Below are 23,814 nucleotides of genomic sequence, written 5' to 3' on the forward strand. Positions count from 1 at the left end.
CATGGCGCTTTGAAGGCCGGCCTAGTCGATGCCTCTCGCTTCTGACAGCAGCGCTGGCGGCACGGGGCCTGTGACACGGGGGTGACTGTTACACGTCAAACGTGAGGAGCTCCACACGGTGCCCCTGGCAACATTTTGCAAGTTTAAGGAGGTTCAAGCCATAGCCTCACAAAGACCTGTTCTCCAGCTCTTTTTAATGGACGTTTTCTTCACTGCCAGGTTTACTCTGTAAAGGGAACTGATAGGAGTATAACATTGTTCTGGTCCCATCTGAGTGTATGCTGCCTAGGTTGGTGCCCTTTTCTTCCAGGATAGGCTCCGGACCACCGCAACCCTGAATTAGGACATACAATAGAGAGAGAACCAGCATAGATCTCTTTTTTTCTTTCCCTTTGCCGTTTCATTTTCAGTAGAATTCGGCATTAAGCTAATATCTCACGGTCCCTTTAAAAGAACTGTTTATTTTATCACGTTATTTCCTTAAACGCTTGTCCAAGTCATGGTTTTGGCTCTGTGGAGGACTTCCCAGAAACCCGGGGTGCAAGGCATCATAAGGGAGGCCCTAGACAGGATCCCAGTCCATCATGAGGTGGCCACACGCACAGACACATTTACACGCTACAGGTAATTTAGACTCACCATCGAACCTGAGACACATCTTCGCGCTTTGGGAGGACGCCCATACAAACACAAGGAGAACTTACAAACTCACACAGACTGAGCTATGCTCAAACCTACGTACTAACAGCCCAGGTGGTACAAGGGATCAACACTACCCGCTACACCATCATGCCATACCCTTTATTTATTCAGCATCTGCTAATTGAATATTGGTTCAAAATCAAGTTCTGAAATTCAGCCAAAGATGACAAACCAAGGGTTGAACTGATTGAAAGGTCACTGCGGGATTTTCGTTCACATTTCCCTCCATCTTCGAAAGCATTTCTTCACACGCTTTATACAAAATCCTTTATTCATCTGGTATAGGTTTGAGCAGAAACTAAGGTGTAGCTCATTTTTATAACTTTCATTACAGCAATGATGAAGTCAAAGCTCTGTTTCACATTCCCATCCACTGTAGACCAGATAAGTCAAACACCAGAAGTTTCATTTTTGTTATGGCTGTGTACGATAAAAGAAACTTTTTTGCAGCCAAAACAAGTAAAAATATGAATGTTTCTCCCTGTAAACATAAAAGGGTCATTCAAAGTTATATCATACGCCTACCAAGAACACTTGTTAATTTAATACAAATTTTCCAAAACTTTCATCTTCCTTGATATTTGGGATTTCCTAATTTCCTAATCATTTAATTCTTCTATTTTGCGATGGACTGGCGTCCCGTCCTGGGTGTGTCCCCTCCCCCTCCGGCCTTACGCCCTGTGTTGCCGGGTAGGCTCGGGTTCCCCGCGACCCCGTATAGGACAAGCGGTTCTGAAAATGTGTGTGTGTGTGTGTGTGTGTGTGTGTGTGTGTGTGTGTGTAATTCTTCTATTATGGACATGGTTATCAGTAGTTCATCCCTCCTCCCCAAAAATGTGCGGCTGGAGGAGGTTGTCACAAGCTGCCAAACGCACCCTGTGAGGTTTTTTAAACAGAAGGGCCACCCCATTTTTCGGTTCAGTGTGGTCCAGTTGTCCATTTCCACAACTCAGATAAAGGTATCAACAGAATGGTGTTTGTTTTTGGAAATGGGTCCGGATGCATCATTTTTTTCCGCATTCCCCCGGCTTTTCCTTGAAAGCGCGTTCTTCTTCCCTGCAGCCGTGTTGTGTAATTATTAACACGGGGGTATGGGAAACAGCAGTGGCGACAATGGGCACCTTGTCCCGCGGCACTCTGGACCCTAGTCTAGCAGGTAGTCTTCAACTTAATCATTATAAATAATGAACAATTTCACAGTTAGGTGTCATTGGTAAACAGATAAATTAAACAGCAGTGACTAATAGAGACGTATCACAACAACGCAGAGAGGTTGTTCCTGTGTGTGGGTTTCACACGAGAAAATAAACCACATTCCTCTCTTTGGCTCTGCGATACACCCCAAGGTATATGAACACAGGAGCACGTGTTTCCCAGCAACGAAGCAAATCTGCATACAACTCCATTAAGTAACAGACTCAATATTGTGGCTGCGCTCTGGGTTCAGATGCGGTGAAGAAGGACTCACAGGCAGCGTTCATTACGAACATTTGCTGGAACACCAGCGCAGAGGGAAATAATGCTCTTGGTCCAAGGACCCCTATTCCTCAAGAACCTTTACCTCAAGCCAGTTTTCATAGCCTGCTTAGCACCCACAGGCTTTTTCCCCTTTCCCACTAGCAAACACAGCTACCCCATAATATTCCCCGTAAATCCCCCCAACAGTTAAACACTTAATTACTTTTTCCCATAATTCTACTATTTACCATAGACTTGTTTTCCTGCCCAAACTCTCGGTAATGCGGGTTTGTGCGCCTTTGTGCGTTATGTCTTTATGCCACTTGTCACGTCCACACCCACAACACAAGCGACAACACCTGACTCCGCACTAGCTCATGAGTAATCGCTCACCCTATAAAGACCCTCTTCAACTCCCGTACCGTTGCGGAATCTCGTTAGGGACAACCGCCCTTCCTCGCGTTACCTTGCGCACACACTTACTCTATTCTCTGTTCACGATCTCCGGTTTTTGACTCCTTGCTTCATTCTCCGACCACGTCCGTGAATCCTCGTTCCTGTCCTGTTCGCCAATCGACCGACCCTTCGCCTGTCCCTGGTTTTGAGAACTTGCCTCTTCCCTCATACTTCAGATAAACAGCGCTGCACTTGGGTTCAGCCTTCCCGGCTCCCCGTGTTCCGCGGGACAGCAGTGGCCGGACTTCTACGAGTGAACCTTTTTTTTATTAGTTTAGTTTTGTGAACAAAACTGGGTCACCGCAGCATAGAGACAAGGAGCGTATGCTGAAAAGTTGCAAATGCATCCAGGTACATAAAACATGAAACAAGGGCAGAAGGTCAAACCTTTGCAGTGTTTCACAGGTGCGGTCATATAGCACTATGGAATAAATTCCAGAAGGGTGTCCAGACATTCCACAATTCCTTTTAATTGTCATACATGTAATGCCTTCTCAAACACTTATTTTGGGAGTTGCCTGAACTCTAAACAAAGACATTTTTTCCAAACAAATACAATTGCACTCAGTCCTATTCCTCGGTGTCACGTGGAACCGAGGACGCGGGGGCAGCTGGACCCAAGTGCAGGCTCGGTCGTCGGGAACTAAGGGATCAGGCAAGTTCTCGTCGGGGACGGGCGAAGAGTCGGTCGATCGATGGTCAGAGTGAGAGCGAGGATCCAAGGACGTGGTCAGGGGGCGAAGCGAAGGGTCGAAAGCCGGGAGACGGAGACGGGAAGCAAGGGACGAGGAAGAACTAGACGTAGCCCAGGAGGGACGGTTGCCTCGGCGCGATTCCGCGATTGTACCGGAGCTGAGGAGGCTCTTTTAAAGGCGAGCGCTCAGTCAGGTGCTGTCGACCGTGGTGCGGGCGTGGACACGACACTTGGACATTTTACTAAATATGTTTGTGAAAGGAAGTGAGCGTAGAGGGACAGTGCAGCTGAACACACACACCTGCTGATTTTACACTCTCTTTATCGGCAGGTTGACGACCAAATGAAGCTCCTCCAGAACTGCTGGAGCGAACTCCTGATCCTAGACCACATTTTCCGACAAGTGGTCCACGCGAAAGATGGCTCCATCCTCCTGGTTACTGGTCAACAGGTGAGTCGCCTGAGAGCGCACGGACGGCGCTGCTCGACACCTGGCGAGTGAGTGAATCGGCGTGCGCTAATGCCTTATTGACCGCTCAACTCCAGCGGTCAGCGCTCCATTAAAAATATATTACACTTCTGCTGTGGATAGAGATCAATGAGGTCGCAGCAATCAGTGATGCATTTTTTATCAAGACTCTGAAAATAAACGAAGCAGGGAGTTAAGCAGGCAGCAGTCATCTGTGTTAAAGAGTTTGGGATTCAGCTTTGAAGCGACACCCTCACTTTCTGGACCGAGGTCTTAGGAGCAGCCGGTACACCGAGCACAGCAGAACTTGGGTTCTTTTTCCATTTCCAAAGCATCACTAGCTGAACAAATAGGCAGGACCGTGACTAGTCTTTTGTAGTTTAGCTAGCTATAATCGCAAACATTCTGCTTTGCCTTTCGACAGATCCCGATTGTGAACGCAACTGTTTCGCACGTTAGCGTAATCGTGCGCAGATCACGATGAAACGCTTTAGCGTAAGCGTGTTGTCCGAGCTTCCTCCGCAGGCCCGGTCCTGCCCTCGGGCTGTTCGTGGCGGACGCCGGTCGGTCACGTGTCGTCTTTGACGGTGCCGTTCCGAGCGAGACGGGCTCCCTCCAGGCGACCAGCGAGGCTATTTTGATCTCCGCGTTCCTAGCATGGCGCGAGGCGCAGAGGCCCCAAAATCGCTGTCATCCTTTCTTCTCCCTACTCATGCAGGGGGCAGCCGGTGGGGATGGTGTGTACGTTTGTGTGTGTGGGGGGATCACAGATTCCTCCCCCCCGCTCCCCATCGCCGCTCGCTTCGTATTTGATAAGTGAAGACTGACCGTGAGGCGCGAGATAGCAGGGGCCCGGCCTCGTTTGCATATTTTGGTTAATGAACAGCTGGCATTGAAGGGCCTGTGCAAGCGCGGGGGCGGCGGGGGGGGGGGGGGGGTGGCTTCATTATTCCCCAGTATTCTGTAAGGGGCTCCGAGTGACAGCCACCTCATACCAGCAGCAGTCTCCTTAACCAGAGCCACACGTGTTCTCCCCAAAACGAGTGCAGGGGTTGCGTGGGGTTAATTAGAAAAACACAGGAAGAACAAGCAATAACTGTGTTGCAGAAGCATGTGCACAGTAAACTGGGTGGGAAAATGATGCGTGAAGGTTTTGTCACCTTTACGAAATTCCAGGGATGGAGCGAAGCTCTCGGGTGACGTCAGAGAGGAGTCGTCTGCTTTCTCAGTGCAAACATCCCAAAATTCCCGCCAAGTCCTCGGAGCAGAGCGCGGGGGACAGCAGCCCTGTGTCCTAGATGGACTAGTTCGGTGCATGTGGCCAGCTGTCAGTGGTGGAACGCCGCGTCTCAGCTGTCAGCGCCACGCTTCCCCTGGTCCTCGGAAGCAAACCGATCGGCGCGTAAACACGGATCGACGGGAATGCGTTTCGTAGAAAAAATGATCCCAAGTAACAATAAACATCTTGGACTCTTACACCTCTGTGCGCATTTACTCCGCTATATTAGCACAAACAAGGTGTTAGTCCCCCTCCTGAAATCTGAACCTTTAACCTCTTCGCTCCCCTCTGAGTTGTCAAAAATGGAATCTTTTATGATGAAGACAAAAAACATTCTCATTAGTGACATTTTAAGACACAGATTGGTTAGAGCTGAGACTTTAAATCCAAAGGTTACAGGTTCAAATCCCTTCTCCAGCTATAGTATCCCTAAACAAGGCACTTACCCTAAATTGCTCTTCCAAAATTACCCAGCAGTGTAAATGGGTAAATAATTGTAAGTATCGCAACATTATAAATTGCTTGAGAGAACAGCGTCGGCTAAATGAGTAAATTTAAGTTGTGAACCTGCAGTAGCCGTGGCGATCGGGAAGTCATATTTAACACGTGCTTGTTTTGTTATTCCCGCAAACAAATTTTTCTGGCTATTTCATACAAGAATCAAATGGAAATTAAGACTGAACATATTCGTGCATTAATCTTCAGGTGAGTCCATGTCCAAATCTTTTCAGAGCTCAGTAAAAACCCTCTCAGAAATCACACGATTATCGCCTTTAATAGGCCTCGTTCGCCCACTTGCCTTTGTAGCGTTGCTCGGAAATGGTAATCGTCTCCCGACAGCTTTATTGACGAGCGGATGGAATCAACGTGTGAACACGTGCGGCTTCGCGTTCTCAAGCGAAACGTGCTGTTTTGTTCAGAAAAACATTCGGTTTGCCGTGTGGACAGGGTGCATTTTTTTTCACGTGTGGAAAATGAATGTATGCGACAGATATGTTTACTGTCAGCTCTCCATGACAGGCCTTTTATTGCGGCATGAGATATAATAGAGAGCGCAGAGACAGGAGCCACGTTTTTATTTCATTATTTCATGCACAGTTGATTTTATGTAAATTGATTGACACCTCTGGAGGAGGAGGCTGGGTGTGTGGGGGTTGCGCTCTGCTTTTCACTGACTCATAATTTTTTTACAGTCTTAAAAAACCAGAGTGCAGGGTGGAAAAAAAGCAGGTGCCGATGCGCTGCTGGGATTCTCGGGCCTCATCTGAAAAAATTCCACTCATCATATTTACACAATAAATAAATTCCGATCGGCCTCATTTTTAATTGGAAATCCCGCACGGGGGACTCTGTCTTGCGCTTCGGAGGCAGCCGTCTACCTTCTTGCAGAAACCCAAGTGCAGTCAATTATGGTAATGAATTGTCAATAAATATAAAAATTTAATATGGCCTGCTTACAGTGAATGGCAGCTGAGGACTTGCCTCCCAGACAAATTTGCTGCTGCTGCAGATATTAAGTGCAGCTGAAAGTGTAGCTGTGGGCCATGGATTCCTCCTTCCTGATGGGGACGAGGGGGGGGTAGGCCAGGAGCCGGGGGAACCCCCGGGGGCGGTGCGCCCCCCTCCCTTCCCCCCCGCCGACCCCGGTGTCCGTGCACCGGGGAAAGGAAAGAGCACGAAGCCTCTGTTCACCTCCATTACCGTGCACCCTTCGCCTTTCTTCCGAGTCCCCGCTGAGCGGAGGTGTGCCGTACGGGCCAGGCCGCAGCCGGACACGCTCACGCGTTACGCGGAGACGGGGCCGGAGGTCCCCGGGAGTCAGGGAAGAGCGCTTACCGGAGCCGCTTAAGAGTCAAACACGGCTGTTGCCACCCTGCTCTTCCCCAGTCATTTCTTTATTTTTTCCAAGAGAGGTTGCGTGTGTTTCTGTGTATGGTGGAGAACAAGCTAGAAAGCTGTTCTTGAAACGAAGCAGCTTGAGGAGACGCGCAGAAAAGCAGCAGATTGCCAGGCAGGCATGAATACACATTATGCTGTACATTATACAGAACGAAATATGGACACTTCTGTGGTACGGTGGCCTTGTCAGACTTCATCTGCAGCTGAAGTATCCTTGAGTTAGGGGTAAACATAGTCACTGGAAGCCCAGAAATGAGTTTAGAGCTCGCAAACTTGTAGGCTGAGTCCCCTTAGAGCGCACAACAACGTTTCATTGGCGGGTAAATGAGCAAAGCAGCATGGCAAGTGTAAAACCTTTAAGCTTTGCCCTGAAAGCTTTGTTTAGATCTCTAAAAAATGTGCATAGACTCAGTGTGCTAATGTAACAATCTACAAGTCACTTGCGAACAAGTGAAAACACGCACAAAATCCACTAAATATGTGCTATGTGTGAGACGGTCGTTTCTCCTGCTGTACCTTTTTCTAGTCGAATTGCGTAGAGTTTGCCTAAAATCAGACTTCGATTTTACACATTTAATATTCATTCATTTGTTCAGTTGTTAAGAGGCTAAGAAATGTGGGGTATAGTAACTCCTAGCTTAGCTTCACAATATCGACTTCAGTTGGACTTCAGATTGATGTTGGCAATCTAGCAGTTCTATATGAAGGCTTCACGAAGCAGTCCGTTAAAGTTTCTACCTGGCTTCTGTGACGCCAAGTTGAAAGACCTGAAACGCTCAGTGACGCCTCCAGATGCGTCGTGAGATGCGCATAGTAAACGGAGTAAAGAGTTACTGAGAAATGGGACCCAAAGCCCCCAAAGCAGGTTCAGATCCCAGAAGGAACATCCTGAGCGAGACGCTTCACGTCACCTGCTCCAGTAAGGGGTAATAGCGAATGAGGCCATTCGAAATGTCCCGACTCGCTGCGATGTGCTGAGATCTCCCCCCTCTGGCAGGTGGACTACGCAGTGATCGCCTCCCAGGCTGGAGCCACACTCAGCAACCTCATGGGTCACGCGCAGGACCTGGTGGCGAAGCTGCGGTCTCTGCAGTTCGATCAGCGGGAGTTTGTCTGCCTCAAGTTCCTGGTGCTCTTCAGTCTGGGTGAGTACTGGGGGACAGGTGGACCTCTGGTGTCACAGAAGTCGAGGGTGGTGGTTGGGTTTGGTTGGGTTGGGTTGGGTTGGATTGGAACCCTAGGATGGTGCTACTCTATCATGAGTAGCTGTATACACTTTCATTCCATTAACAGCCCTCTTTCTTGCCCAAACGGGCAAAATTTTTTTCCACGAGGCATTTGGTGAACAAGTGTAATCAGCAAACAAACCCACACATCTTCCCGGCTCTTCTGCAGCAAATCCCAGAGCTGTAAGACACTTGTCGGTTGCATCGCGTTCACTCGTCTGTCCAGTTTGTCCAATACAAGTGCTGCCCGGGTTGCCCAGGTGGACTCGCACTTTTCACTAGTGTTGTATGTCAAACACATGAATCATTTCTGCACCCAAAGCGAATGTTTGGTTTCCCAAGCAGAAGGCAGAGTGACAACACTGTCCACCAGGCACTCCGCTCTTCCAGCCTACAGTGAATGCAAACGGGTCTTCGGCTTGACCTCTAAGAGGAATCCCAGAGGTTTGGTGTTTGTCATTATCATCAGCAGGCACCCTCTTCACCTTGTGCTGAAATCCAGAGCACAGTATTCCACGTGGAATATGTGTTTTTTGTGGACTGTAATTCATCATCCGCTGTGTCATTCTGCTATTCGCATTATTACATGCTGTGCTCACTTACGGTAGCTAGTTAAGGCTGCATCAGTCATGGACGTCAAGGTAACGTGTTGAGCAGACCCCACCACGGGCACTGCTCCGCGGTCTTATGGCTTTGCCGGTGAAGACCGCGCTATTTCCTAACAAAGCACATCCAAGAGCTCTTTTTGCACATCTTCATTCGAGGGAGTCGGACCCGGCGCCCGGCTCTCGTGCACAGCGCGATGCTTCGCCAGAAGCAAACAGCCGGAGAGCCTGCAAATTAAAACTCGGCGCTCATACTTGAGGTGCGTTCACCATACAGAGAATGAGCGACTTTCTTCTGCAGCGCAGACATTACAAAGAAGCCGGACCGAAACAAAATGTTTTTCCTGAGCCGGCGAGCCCTATTCAGCCTTAGTCTGAGGGGATTCGTCTTTCTCTCCTTTTTACCGTTCTTTACTTTTTGTAGAGGGTTGATTATCTAAATTATTTCTTGGAGACATCATCCATAATGAAAAGCTCACCTTAGGGATGTGTATAGCCTGTGGCCATGATGATGGGGTCTTAGTCTGTGAGCTGAGCGCACTCGCCTGTGAGAAAGACCAAGCCGTGAGATTACACCTACGCTGATGATCGTTACCTCTGACGGCGGAGACCGGGGCATATTTTCATTCATCAGTCCGACTGAGGAGCCTATTAATAATGGGTTAATGAAATGAAGCATGTAAACGCTGCGGCCGCATGAATTTGTAAATCACACCGGCGTGAAAGCAATCTTTCATGGGGTTTGTTCTCTGGACTTTCATTATTCTTTCCTTTCACCCAGTTTTGTTCTGCTTCTTCTTCTTCTTAACTCAGTTATTGCGTTAGGATAAGCAAACATTTGCAGTTGTGCTCATAAATAATTTTTTTATTGAACACTTAATAATCATCTTTCTTTCTGCAATACGTTTGTAATGTTCACTGTATTTAAATATTATGTTTTAACAGTAATTTTGAAATGTATTTTATGGTTGGCAGCCTCCTGGCGCTGGTAGTAGTGCTGGTGCCTCACAAGTCCTGGGCTGCGCGTTCAGATGTGGGTTTGAATCCTGCTCAGTCTGCGAGGAGTTTGCATCTTCTTCCCGTGTTTGTGTGGCTTTCCTCCAGGAGCTCCCGTTTCCTCCCACACTCCAAAGACATGTTCTAAGTGAACTGGCTACTCTAGATTGCCCACAGTGTGTATATATGTGGATGTTGCATTGCTCTGCTGTACAGGTGTACGAATGATCGTAGGGAGTTTACCGCACTATTTCTAGCATTGTAAGTTGCCCCGTAAAGACGTCGACTGAATACTACATAGTAGTCACTCTATGTCACTTTGTAGAAGAGTTGTCTGCTCAGTGAATAAATGTGATTGTAATTCACATTTTACATGTCCTACCGTGAATGAAACAGTTATACGGGATATAAAGTATGTCAACTCACTTTCGAGCTGAGAAGAAAGTTCACTGCAGCACCACCGGCAGTGTTGTGATCATGCAAACTTTAAATGGATGTGCAGCGGAAGCAGCGGTCAACGAAAGGCCATACTGAAAAGGGCACGGGAGGCCTCGTTTGAGCCCCAGCTCAATTCTCACTCCCGCAAAGTCAGACACGGCCTCGCGTTTCCAGCATAAATCCTCCTCGCCCGCTTATATACATGACGCTTGTTCTTCTCGAAGCTTTACAGATTAGGCCTTTTAAAGGAAATCAAAGTCACATTTCCCAGGCCTGACATGCGTTCAGCTCTGTACATCTCACCTGGTCTATTCCATCAGCGATGAAAGGTGCCTCGATCCGTCAATGTCCGCTACCAAGGGCCTCTTTGTAAAGCCAAGTGCCGATAAAGCTGAGGATGGAAATCAGTTGACCGAGAGGAAGCCACTTGTCTTACCGGGACTCAGCAGGCAGTTTGGAGGTGCCAGGCCGGGCACACCTCCGTCTCCCATTTGTCTCTGCATACAATCAAATGTTTCCACTCTGTCAGACTGAAGGCTATATCAATGGGTAAATAATGACATGAATAGCCTCGACCTCCCACCCGCCAAGCTCGCGTCAGGCCTCAGGAACGCAAGGACGGGCTCACGCGCACCTCTCTGACAGTCCGGCAGATGGGCGCCCTGCCAGCCTCCCCCTGCCCCGCAGACTGGTACAGTCCTCTGCCAGCGGACTCGCATAACCTCTGTCGTGTCATTGCGCCGTCGGCCGTGTCCCGGTGTCCGGCACGGTCTTTCGGCAGAGGAGGGTGCGATCTGTCGAAGTGAGCGTGCGAGAGTGCGTTTGTGCGTCATCCGCATGTTTGTGCCTGCGTTGCTCAGCGTGCCTCCCCTCGTGTATTTGTGCGTGCGATTCGTGTGCAACTGCGGGGTGGACAGAGAGAGATGGGGTTAAAACTACAGTCTCGCAAGCGAGATGTCGCCCCCACATGTGGGGTCAGGCCCTGTCACGTGTAATTTTCAGTAAAGCAGCACACTCACGGCTTGTCAGAAACAAGTAAGCAAACAAAGTCCAGGCCTGTTTCAGAAGTGCTCCCAGAGGGTGCTGGGGCTCGGGGGTGGGGGTGTGCCTGGGAGGACTCAGCGTTCGGACCACCAAATGATAGCACACCCTCCGCTTTCGGTGTCAAAAACACACGGAAGACCAAAAATTTGTTTTTTTTCCAACGGTTTTCTCTTACCATTGACACTTTGACTCTTAGCGGCCATCCAAAAGAGCCCGTAAAGTTTATTTTGATTGCCTGGTTTGCTTGCAGTTATTATACACTTGGCTATATTTCTAAAGAATGAATCTTTAAAAACTGTACAGCTTTTTAAGATTGTAAACTGTAATGAAGAGCGGGCAATTCATAAATGAACTTTACAGTATCATTATTATTGCATTTGAACAGGTCATTTGAACCGATCGCGATTGCAAGGGGCGTTAACGTGAGTTACCGTGCGAGCCGAGTTCTTTTCACCGCACATCCATTCTACGGTACACCGAGGCGATGGATTCACGGCCTTCAGAAACCCTTGGTTGGTTATTCCTTTGGTGCTGATGGAGTGGGTGGGGGTTGGGGGTGACTGATCGGCCACTGGGTTTTCTCATTATCATTTCCACCGCATCCTGTGAAGTCCCTGCTCCAACACGGGACGGAGGTCAGCTGGCAATCTGCTGAAACAACAAACTCAAAATGTGTTGATTCCATGAAAAAAGCTGCTTCTCTCCCTCCCAAAATTCAGATTCCCATATACAGGGGCTCTAATTAAGGAGGCATGCCTCACTTTTGCGCGTCAGAATCGATCCGCTTATCCTGAACGCAGGACGGGGAGCTAAGTAAGGTACGCGTCCGTTAATAATTTGCGCAAAATATTCGTTTCCTGAAATGCATGAAATCATTCGGAATTCTAGGGAGATTGATTAACATTCAGAGGCCGCGACGGTTCAATATTTACGCCTGTGAGACCCAGCCGAGGCGAATAATGGGGCATAAAACTGCAGCTATGTCTTAATTAAATGCAAGATAATAGGGGCAGGTTTTTCTAGTGAGCCAAGCACTTTGGCAGTGACGGGCAGTAAGTCATCTGGAAGTTGTGCGATTCAGTCTAATCAATAAGCGTATAAACCAGGCTCGGGGGGCTGTCGCCACGGGGCTGGCAGAGGGTCAGCACAAATCGGACAGAAACTTCTTTCCACCTGCGTGTAAAGGTCCGCTAATCCACTTAGCCGTTACGCTCTTCGCTGATAGGAGCAACTCATCTAAGCGTATTGTGGTGCGCAGCACCGTGGGTTTGGATGGGGTGAAAAAGGATGCACGGGCAGCATTCGTCTCAAACGGTTTATTCGAGCACTGACACACAGGGAAACGATGCTCTTGGTTTCAGGCTCTCCCCTTCTAGCCAGCCCTCCCAGCCTGCCTAGCACCCCTTAGCTCTCCCCCAACACACTGGCAAACACGGTCACCCCATTATTTCCCCCAGAAGTGCTCCCAATGGTTGCACACTTACATTCCACATTTTTCCCATAATGCAACTATTTACAATAAACCAATCTTCCCGCCTAAACACAGTAACGCGGGTCGTTACAGTATGTATGTTGAAATGTGTGTATGTACTGCATGCGTGAAGGTGCATACTGTATTTAAAGTACAACTGAAATTGTTTTCGACTGAATGCTTATACTCAAAATTAAATAATGCATGTTATACTGTAGCACTTTCGGGACAAATATTTTGTCATATTCTTAAGATGTCCCAAAGAGTGCTCTGTGACATGTCCTTCACTGAATCAATAAATCAGTTGATCAATGAATCTTCTATCTACAGTACAGCTCTAAAGTATGTGAACCCCTTGTGTCCCTTAGTTTTACCACAGAATGATTATTGATTCGCAACCAGTCTTTCCATCTGACATAATAGGTGTGTAACGACCAATACCACATGTTTGTTAAGAGGGAATCAGGTGTGTAGTAGAAAATCGGAAGAAGTGCAGGTGCAAAAATAAGCGAATCGCCGATTGCATTGGTTAAACCAAGTAAGTAGATATGTAAATTGTAATTGTTTATTCACTTTATAAATTTAAGATTTAGATTTTATACATTTATTGTGAAATTTTGTACAAAAATAACGACCGTCCCTATAAGGGTCACATCCTTTCAAGCAACACTCCATCTGTCTACATATCTACATGAAAAATGAAGCTATACAACTGTGCTTATCTGTGTAGCACATGTACAGTTAAAGCACAACAGATTAGTGCTGTATAGAGTGACGCATGCATCGTGAATTCGATGTTTTTTTGACCCCGGGGCCCCTTGTTTCGAGCACGTCTTGTTGGTGTCGGTGGGGTTTTGACCTCAACACAGGACGGGGGAGCTTCCACTCTGATCCGTGCCGCTGGCGGTTTTTTCCCTAAATGCGGATCTCCTCGATGCATTTCGGTTTCATATATGCGCTGCACAAACTTTTGACATTTTCTTAAACTTCCAAGCAAACAGCTCCAATCATCTGGAGTGTTATTTTTCTCTCCCGTAACATGGAGACACACAGCGAAGGCTTTCAAAAAAGAGCATTAATAAGCCTCTAAAAGGCTTTCAGACTTTATAAAGCTTTAAAAGCCCAAGACTTCCAAGACAGCAGTATTATAAAGCATCATGTCGGGTGGCTGTGATTAAGCCCGAGTCTTGCTGAATTACAGGGTTTCACATTTGACCTCAGTTCCCTTTGCTTCACACAAGTTGTATTAAACGTATTTCCTCTGTCCCTCCGCATTGCGCATTTCAGCACTTCATATTTTATATTGTTTCACTTTGTTTCTTGTTGATGTTTGTTTTCTTCTTTTCAGGCATTTTAAGCATCTTTACCTTTAATCCGGCTTATACATTTTCCTTTATGAACCCGCTGTTACATTGATATAAATAAATCCACGCCGCATCTCCCTCCTGAATTAGATTTATCTTCACCCGGCTGCAAGATCCACTTAAGGGCACCGAATAAGACCCTGTGTAATTCAGACAGAAAAGTAATACAGATTTTTTTTTTTTTCTTTCTCTTGAACGTTCAGCGTCGCTTTGCTCCATGCGGGCTGTACAGAAGTGAACTCCGGCAGAGTAATGTTGAACGCTGAACTTTTCTTAAAAAAATAAAAACAGCTGTCTCGCCAGATGTGATTTAGGACACTGCGAGACACAGATGCCGCAGATAAGGGGATCCCCCCCGGCCCATGGTCCTGCTCTTATTACGTGCTGTCAGTTTATTATAAAACATTTGGAAAGCAGAGGGACACTTGCAGTTACTGTCGTATCGATTCCCGGGATGGATCCTGTGATTTAGAGCCGCACCCCCCGTATCTCCACATTCTCCAGCTCCTATTAAGCCCTCTGCTATCCTTTGGCTATTGATGTATCAACATTAACAGTTACAGGCGGCAACAGGAAATCAATGCTCAGCTTTTATTACCGGTTGCATACAGCGTGCAAGGCTTGAGTCCAGGTACATATCCGTCTGGCCAGGCCTGGAACGTGCGGCTCACACGTCACACGCCGAGCGATACATCTCCGCAAAACGTCCTACATATGACCACACTGCTGCCTGGTCTTTCGCGCTTATTTCTCTAGGAAACATAGTGGCTTTGGAGGAGGCACATAATACAGTGATGTTTCTTCTTGACACTGCTCAGGTTCTGATTTATATCGCTTAATCTGGGTAAGAATTTCTCCTAAAAAAATAAATCAAGGTGTTCACTGGAATATGGAGTAGCCTGAAAACAAAAAAAATGAAGCAGCAAGCAGTGCGGAGACTCAAAGAAATCCACACATGTATGTCTTTCCTTGTGGGATCTACCTTTTTAAAAAAAATTTAATAGATTTATATTAATTTCAGTTTTACATATACAGCAGCAATTGAATTTAGAAGGAAACTGCAAAGCTTTTCCAAGTTTGTGCTCCTGTGACCAAGGAGTCCCTGCAGCTATGGCTCAGGGGGACATTTATTCACTTAGCAGATGCTTTTCTCCAAAGCGACTTACAACGGATACTACGTAGTATTATCAGCCCACACACCTTATTCACCAAGGTGACTACACTGCTAGATACACTGCTTACAAGGGGTTACTCATCCATGCATCAGTGAAACATACTCACTCCGTCACACTCACACACTATGGGGGAACCTGAACAGCATGTCTTTGGATTGTGGGAGGAAACCAGAGCACCCAGAGGAAACCCACACAGACACAAGGAGAACATGCAAACTCCGCACAGACTGAGCAGGGATCAAACCCACATTCTCTCGCACCACCCAGGCGCTGTGAGACAGCAGCGCTACTCACTGTGCCACCCTGCTGCTACGCACCATGCCTGCGAGACGCTAATGTTACGCTGTAACGCTAATGTTGCCCAATTTCGGCAATTAAATATACAGCATCTCAGGCTGTGCCACGCAAACCCATTTTCTTGCTTCCTGCGGCAAAGGACCTCTCCCAGACAGTCAACGGCACGAGCAAACTATGGAGCGAAAGAGCAACAGCCACGGCCAAGACCACTATTGATCAGGCCCTGCCGGCCAGCTTATTTAACCATTGCGCACAAACACAGATAAGGAGTTACACAACCTCTACATAAAAAACCTGTCATTTCTGCATCGATCCCGCAGAAAGATTTCTGTGCTGCGGCCATCTATAAAACTGTCTCGGTCGCACAAGCGGTGAATGGAGCCAGGCGGTGCTCCCCCGGAGGACGGTGGGCCGCAGCAGGCCAAGTACGCGGGAAACCGGGGCTCTGTAATAATGTAGACACGGGCGTGAAGCGGTAAAAAAATCATTACCAACAGAGCACCAAGTAATAAAGGAAGGCCACGGGTCTGCAGACAAGCGGGAGATGTTGGTGATTATTTATTTGTTATTTGGCCTACCAGAAGTAACGTAGCATGCTCGATTACTCGATTTCGGCAATATGCGTGATCTGCTAAGGTCAGCTGTATTGCATCATGAGTACTGTAAGTAACATTTGTTGTTTTTGGACAGGCCTTCAGTCGTTGCATTAGTCCAGCCGGACAAGTCGTAGCGGTCAGGTCCGGACATCGGAGCAGGTCGTGCGAGGACGGCGATTTTGTTTGATTTCGGAGTTGATCCGCAACACGACGCAACCTAACAGCCCACGCTTTGCGCCCAAAGCAAGCTGCAGTGTTTTGCACCGCCGCAAGCTGTCCAATGTTAGACATTTCTCACCTTTGTCCTGTCATAGAATGCAAAGTCAACTTGCTGTTTGCTGCTTTGAGGCCAGAAGTGAGTGGGACAACGCAAAATTAAAATGACGGTATTCATCACAGTTCCTCTCCCTTGGGGAGGACTAGAATGCAGACTGTATGCTTTGACGACAAGCTGAATTCCTTAACCGTCTCCAGCCTGACGGAGCCTGAAGGCAAAAGCCGTCGCGAAAGGCTGAGATCTACTGCCACAATGGCCTTGTCTTGTCAGTCCGCCGCCACATGTTGGGTGTCGGAAAAGGAATGAGGAATAACTGCGGTTTCTGGCCTTTGAACGCCATCGTACGATGGCAATAGATGGCCGCGCAGGATACGGACAGCGTCTCCTCCGGCTGGCGTCTTATTAATTGTGTATTCCTGGGGAAAATCTCGAACATTATTACCGCGGCGGGGAGAGATCCGGCCGAAGGAGCGGAGCACGTCCTATCCTTCGGCCCGAGAGGGAGACGACGATGCATCCTAATGGAAGCGTTTCGACAAAGCGAACGCTTTGTTTTGTCCATTTGGAAGCTTTTTCATTGAAGGGGATAAAATGGATACATTAAGAAAGCAACGTCTTCCGTCGTCTGAGAATTGCACTTCTCTCTTTTTCCGCATCCCGTAGCCATATCGGCGAAACTCAGGTAGGGCGAAGGAAAGAGACATCTGCTTTGCGTAAAGCTAGTCGACTGGGCTTTCCAAACGCATAGTTTCTGCGTAATTATACCAGGGATACAATTTGCCCTTGTTAGCGGCCCTTTCGGCGGTAATCGGATCGTGTAATGAACCGGTACCTCTCTGTAAAGAAACCTAGCTGTGACAGGCAGCATGTGCATAGTCGCAAACCTGTCGTGTACAATTACCCCGGAGGCGCGGGAGAACGCGGGGTCCGATGCCGGCGAATAAATGAAACGCGTAAAAAAAATAGTCACGTGTACGTACTCCGTGTCACGTAATCAGTTACCTGCTGGATCTTTAGTCAGCAGTACGCCGTGTTTGTTGTCAGCTGTAAGGAGAAAAAGGAACGGTTTGGATGTGTAGGGGAAAAAAAATTACACTATGGATTAGCTGTCCTTCACTCAGCAAATATACATCCCCAGGCACTGTGCTGAATTATTAATTTAAATTTGCCAAAAAAGAAAGAAAAATATATTGATGGGAACTTGGCTTTAATGACCTCATTAGGTGTGTGCTTTCCACTATGGGCGGGATTTCTGCTGCTCTTGGATTTTAAAGAAAGAGGGGATACTTGACCCCCAAATGATTTTCTGTCACTTTATCATAAACAAGGCCCTCAGCACAGCCCCTGCTCCCAGACACGCTGAATTATTTGTGTAAACTCTGCTGAGTGTAAACCGGCTTGAGCGGAATCAGCGCAGCGCGGGCCCTTGTTTGCTCTTCCTCCGCAGCTCGTCGCCCTTCGCTTCTCTCCTACCTCGAAGGCTTAAGGCCCCCGGCTCTTAAATTTCATCTGCTGGATCTTTTTAGCTCCATCCTTGAGGCAGAGCCCAGGCTGAAATGAGGCATAAGAGAAAACACTCACGCAAACATCTGTCAGGCTTTACCGTACGCTGCTTCGTATTGACGACCGATTCTTTGTGAGCCGATTACTGGCGGCTTGCTGCCGCTTTCCTGCCGCGTGGCGTGTTTCTTTAATCTTATATGTAGGTTTCCCTTCCGGATTTTACTTGGATTAAATTGTTAGATAGCACGGAAAATTGTTTTGGAACCAACCACACTGAAGCGACATCAATGGTTCGCCTTCCGTGGCATTGTCATTTTTCACTTGGATCTTTTAAAAACGTGCTCCGGCCCGTTCCGTTTGCCGTACCGGGCTCTCGGACGGGATGAGGGCTGCGTCTGGGGCAGCTAACGAAACACTTCATTGAATTTGGAGAGCATTAGGAGGCGAGCGAGCCGGGGCTCCCGAGAACACGGGTCTGCTGGAGGTCAGCCCGTTGAAAGGCACTTGTGTTTGCCGGAGGGAGCTCTTGATTTCTTTCGCGCCACGCCCGCCCTGTTGCTGGGGTGTGCCCTCTTACCGTTCATGAATAATGCCACGCTGTCACGGGGGAAGCCGTGGGACTGGTTTAATCCGAGTCCTCCCTGGTTGCACAGCACGCCGTCTTTCTGAGCAGTTGCGCCATCCGGTCGGCAGGTGAACGGCAGCTCCGTTGCGTTTTTCTACCGCTACGACTGTAGCTACTGTTTTACTGGGAAAGTAAAGTAGTGAAAGTAGTGAAGCTGGTCCCCGAAACACCAAATCACAGTATACTCTACTGTACTCTACCTCGAGTGGAAGGGTCTACAGACATATAATTATGACTACAATAAACATATGTAAGCTCACAGTTTGTTTGGGGGAAAAATATATGCACGTGTGTGTGTGTGTGTGTGCGTGTGTGTGCGTGTGTATACAGAGCAATGGCAGACTGATATGTACCATAGACCCCCGAGATACATAGCAAGTAGAGGTGAGATAGATAAAAAGACACGAAGAACTACCTTCCTTATACCGGGTGTATATGTTTGCTTGCTTGGCGTGTAGATAAATGGATGGTGTTGTGCAAAGAGCAGCTTGCCGGTTAGTTCTTATATGTGCTGCGTGCAGACAATTCTGGATAATATAAAACTCTGCCTATCCACACAGGCCTCATAACTCTTAATAACCAAGGCGTCGGCCACAAAAGAATAAATAGATGTAAATGTATTTCCTTCACCTCTGGAGGATGGCGCGTGCCTCTCAGCTTGCATTTGTAACAAGACGGGTTTGTCTGCACTCCTCTTGTTTATTTCATCATACCTAAGGCACTTTTCTCCCCTCATTCGACTTGCTGAACAAGCCGACCTGTCCTTGGGCGACCAGGGCCGATTGCGCTACCTATTTGGCACAACAACCGGCGCTCAAATTTGCCTTAATATATCCCCAACTGGACGATCCTGCTTAATTTTCCTCCGTAACGTCCGAGGCGGCGCGGCCGAGTAGGTGAGCAGATTGAGCTTTCATGCTTTATTCTGACACCCCGACGAAGCGGGTCCCCGTCGGCTCGTCATGACCGGATCGCACGCTGCTGCGGGGCCCCGAGACGACTCAAAGAAATTAATATACCGGCAGAATGATCCTTCTGCGTTAGGAATACTCAGGGTGTACGTCGGGAACGGGCAGTGAGCCTGCCTTTCGGGTGAAAATGTAGAATCAACAAATCTGTCTGCGCACCCCGCGTCCCATGTGGATATGGATTATGCATTGGATTTGCAAGGGGTAATTAATGTGCGTGGCTGTTCTGTGTTGATGTCGGCCGTGGTTTTGCAAATTGCGACAGACTCGGGAGTCATGTTAGAAAATGTTATGTCAGTGACATTGATTATTAATAAACACGGTGGAATCAATGTCACATTTCTGTAGACGTTATATTATTTATACGTGCTCATAAATGTATTGTGACGGCAGTTTGCGTAGGAAAAAAATGAACCTTTAAAATGAAAAATGGGGACGATAACTTTTCCTCCCTTTACAGAATGTTCACTATGCCTCTGTCAATAAGCGAGAGGCCAAGAATAGGTTCGGATTTAATTGTAACCGTCGAGCTCCTCGGCTGACACCTGTTACATTCTCCTCTGCTGCTAGGGACATAAGGATATACACAAACACGGTTTTGTAACTGTATAGCGGGCCAGCATCCAGTGAAGTCTGGTGGCGTGCCAAAGAGTTCTCAGTGATCGTTTAAGACCGAAGCCTGGCGCCGGGGGAGCCTGGCACTCACATTGCCGATACTCCTCGGTACATTCCTTGAAGTACAATATGAAATGTTAAAGGGCGTCTCGTTCGGATTTCCTCGTTTTATGCTTATAAATGAAATCCGCTTGGGGACCGGAGAGACAAGGAGGCAGATGGCCCCAGGGAAGAGGGCAATTTTGAAAGCACTGTGAACATGGGACCTTTAAAAGAGAGACGTCCCTTGCAAGTCGCAACGTTATGATGAATGAAAGCAGGTAATGCAATATTAATGAGATATTAAAAGGAGGATAAGACAAAAATGGTTTCTGCGTCTATGTGTGTGTGACACGAAACGGCGTGCACACAGTGTGGAAAGAAGCAGGTTAGGTACACAGGAGACGCATCGAGACGCTAATAACGCGGAGAGGGCGACTTGTAAAACACGGGTGCACGTCTCACCTGATGGCGTCTCGCTTCTTCGGCTAAGACGTTCGTGAACTGCCACGGTGGTAGTTCAGGGCCCCCGAGCCATCCTGCTGTTGGACTCTTCGCCTCTTAACGACGTTCCACATAAATTGTATTCCAGGGGTTAGAAATACTGAAAATACTGTGATCGCTTTGCTACCAAAATTTTGTTTTCACAAAAATTCCTATTGAATAAGCTGCTAGAATGTAATCCTGAATGCTCTGTCGTTCTGAACCGTCTAGAGAGTTGTACCAGAGGGAAAGGCTCTCGAGTTCAGGTCGAGACCTTTGCGAGTCTCCAGACTCTGGTGGCGGGAATGTCTGTTCTGGCACCGTTCTGACTAGTCCAGGGAGCCCAGGAAGAGCCTCACCTGTTCACCTGTGTCTCTGGGCTGCCACGGTGCTGTAAGTATTCCAGCACGTAACTGGTGACACGTAATATTGATTAAAACTGAAATGTGAAACATATATGATCACAGCTTATCGCGAAGGCCCACAAGGAGCTGCCTTTTGGGAGCCCTGGTGGCCCGAATGTTTCAGCATCGCCGGTGGCCACCGGCACGTTCGATTGTTTTTGTGCAGCTTTCACATGCATTGTTCTGATAAATATGTATTATAAAGAACCGTGTGCAAAAAATAACCGACAGAGACGTAGCTGTAGAGTTTTGTGGCGTGTAAATTAAGACTATTCACATTGCAGTTTTATAAACGTTGCTGGATTTTACTGAATAAAACTGGAAAAAGTGTTAACATTTTTATATTTGTCCGTTTAATTTACGCTCTACGTATTTTATTTACTTATTTATTCTTAATTTTACATTAATAATGCATGAATCATTGTACCTTTCACATCATCTATTAATAGGAGCATTTTCTACTAATTTATTCATCGACCGTGCGAGATGCAAACGAGAGCGTATGCAAAACGTGACATTCTTTGTATGTATAGTGGGAGGGGGCTAAAGGCAGGGGGCCATCGCAGCCTTATGTCTCTCAGTCAGTTTGGTGAATTTTCGAGGAGAATTGCGTCTAATTAAAGAGAAACACATTCCTGCATATTGATGCTGTGCTCGTACTGTACGTATGGCCGTTTGCCACAATTGCCAGTCAAATGAACAATGTATTCCAAGACCTAAGGGTTTAGTGCTCGGCGTCGGCACAGGGTGCGCACAGTGAAAGTGTTTCATGTAAAAAGTTGATAATTAGTCCCACAGTGAATAATGTAGAGATGGAAGATAAGAGTACTTACCGTACCGAGTTTCAACCTGGCTCCCTCACAGGAGAGTTCTCATAATAATACCCTTTTATTTTCTGACATTAGGGCCTGAAAAAAATCTGGATTTCATGCTGCTGAAAATGTGAAATATGAAAAATGAATTGAAAAAAATGGAACGTTTGTATTACCGGTGTAACAGTTACAGTGCCCTATCACGTTGGTATTTTTCCTTTAGATTTTTTTCAAAAGGTACGCCACGTTCATTAGCAATTATAATTGTTCTCTTTTCATCACGTTTTCCCAATTAGTCCAAAAGAGCTGTAAATCTCTGCTGTTCCACATAGCCTTCAAATCGGGAATCGATAGTAACTAATGTATGTAATACGTAATATCTGGTATAATATCCAGTAAGCGATGTGTTTATTCTTTACTCCGATAAAAGAGCCTTTGACTGCAGTCAGAAGCAAAACAGTTTACAGAACTCATCAGATACCTGTGCGCCACTGGTTTTAACACATTGTTGTAGCGAAATGACCTTTGAAACAGCACGGTCGCAAATGAAAAATTTGTCCGATGGTGTCGTTCTTTCCCATATAAATCTTTAATGCCACATTTGAACAAATTATTGCTAAGTAGTGTGAAAATAGCACAGAACATCCTTTTAATTAACGGAAAGTGGAGGAGGGTCATTTATTATAATTTCAGATCATACTCTGGTTTCATCGCAGGGGGGCAAAAAAGGCAAAAATGTGTTTTGTTCTGTGCCTGGGGGGGTCCCAGGGGGTGATGGAATCACTAGCCAGTGGCTGCTTTCAGTCCTGAGCCGGCCCCTGGGGGTCACGCGGGGGTCAGGGAGAACCTTCCGCCGCGCACGGGGGCTCCGGAGGTCCCGCCGCTCGTTTCGCGGACCTCATTAGTCAGCGTCGCGTTCGGCCCTTCCAGCGGAGACGCGCGTGGGCCACTTCGCTTTGGGAAGCGGCGGAGTGCGGAGCCAGCTGGTTCATTAGCGACGGCCGGCGGGCCGCCGCCGCTCGCCGGCATTCGGAGGCGTCGGGCAGACACGGGGACCCTGTCAGCTTCTATTAGAATGAACTGCGCGGGGTTCCTGCTCTGCGCTCAACCTTAGGGTCAGAAGAATTAATAAAAGAGCACATGTGGTGCTCTCCGCCACAGATTAAATGCGCACTCACACCAGGGATTCATTAGCCACTCATATATTACACTGTAAGCACTTTAGCCATGTTTACATTTATTTAGCTCTAGGAATAAGCTGATCCCTTCCCGAAGTAGCCCCCCCCCCCCAAAAAAAAAAATGTACGAAGCAGGACAGTTTTTTACACGAGGAGTATTTTGCGCGACGAAAGCGCGTGTCTTGTATCACGCTGAAATGGCGGCGCGCACCAACCTGCTGTGTGTCGAGTTCCGCGCTCTGCTGCGTTATCAGCTGCACGCGTCTGCACGCTGTATTTAAGTCGGGGCGTTTAACGCCATCGACACACATAAAACAACCTCGCTGTCAACGCAGAAGAGAAACGCGAGTGCGGAATTTACAATGACGGCACGAGCGCTAACGCCTTCTCGTTTCTCCTCGTAGACGTGAAGAACCTGGAGAACTTCCACCTGGTGGAGAGCGTCCAGGAGCAGGTGAACGCAGCGCTGCTGGACTACACCATGTGCAACTACCCCCAGCAGACGGACAAGTTCGGACAGCTGCTGCTGCGGCTGCCGGAGATCCGCGCCATCAGCATGCAGGCCGAGGAGTACCTGTACTACAAGCACCTGAACGGAGACGTGCCGTGCAACAACCTGCTCATCGAGATGCTGCACGCCAAGCGCGCCTGAGCGCCACGTCTGGCCGCCGGTCCCGCCGCGCCCCCCCCCGCTCCCATCAGCACGGCCCTGACCCGCGGCCTGTGCCCCACCCCCCTATT

The 23,814-nt window shown here is 47.8% G+C and overlaps 1 protein-coding gene across 1 annotated transcript in view; it reads left to right on the top strand.

Annotated features, from left to right (window-relative positions):
- nr5a2 (nuclear receptor subfamily 5, group A, member 2) overlaps nt 1–23,814 on the top strand; it is a 48,771-nt gene extending 24,957 nt beyond the window's left edge. Inside the window, exons 6-8 of the mRNA XM_018753955.2 lie at nt 3,642–3,761; nt 7,955–8,102; nt 23,478–23,814. Of these exons, the coding sequence (XP_018609471.2) occupies nt 3,642–3,761; nt 7,955–8,102; nt 23,478–23,725 (516 nt within the window). The 3' untranslated portion in view covers nt 23,726–23,814. The remainder of the gene's footprint in view (nt 1–3,641; nt 3,762–7,954; nt 8,103–23,477) is intronic.

Source organism: Scleropages formosus, chromosome 9 (genome assembly GCF_900964775.1).
Source record: "Scleropages formosus chromosome 9, fSclFor1.1, whole genome shotgun sequence".
NCBI classification, from domain to species: Eukaryota; Metazoa; Chordata; class Actinopteri; order Osteoglossiformes; family Osteoglossidae; genus Scleropages; species Scleropages formosus.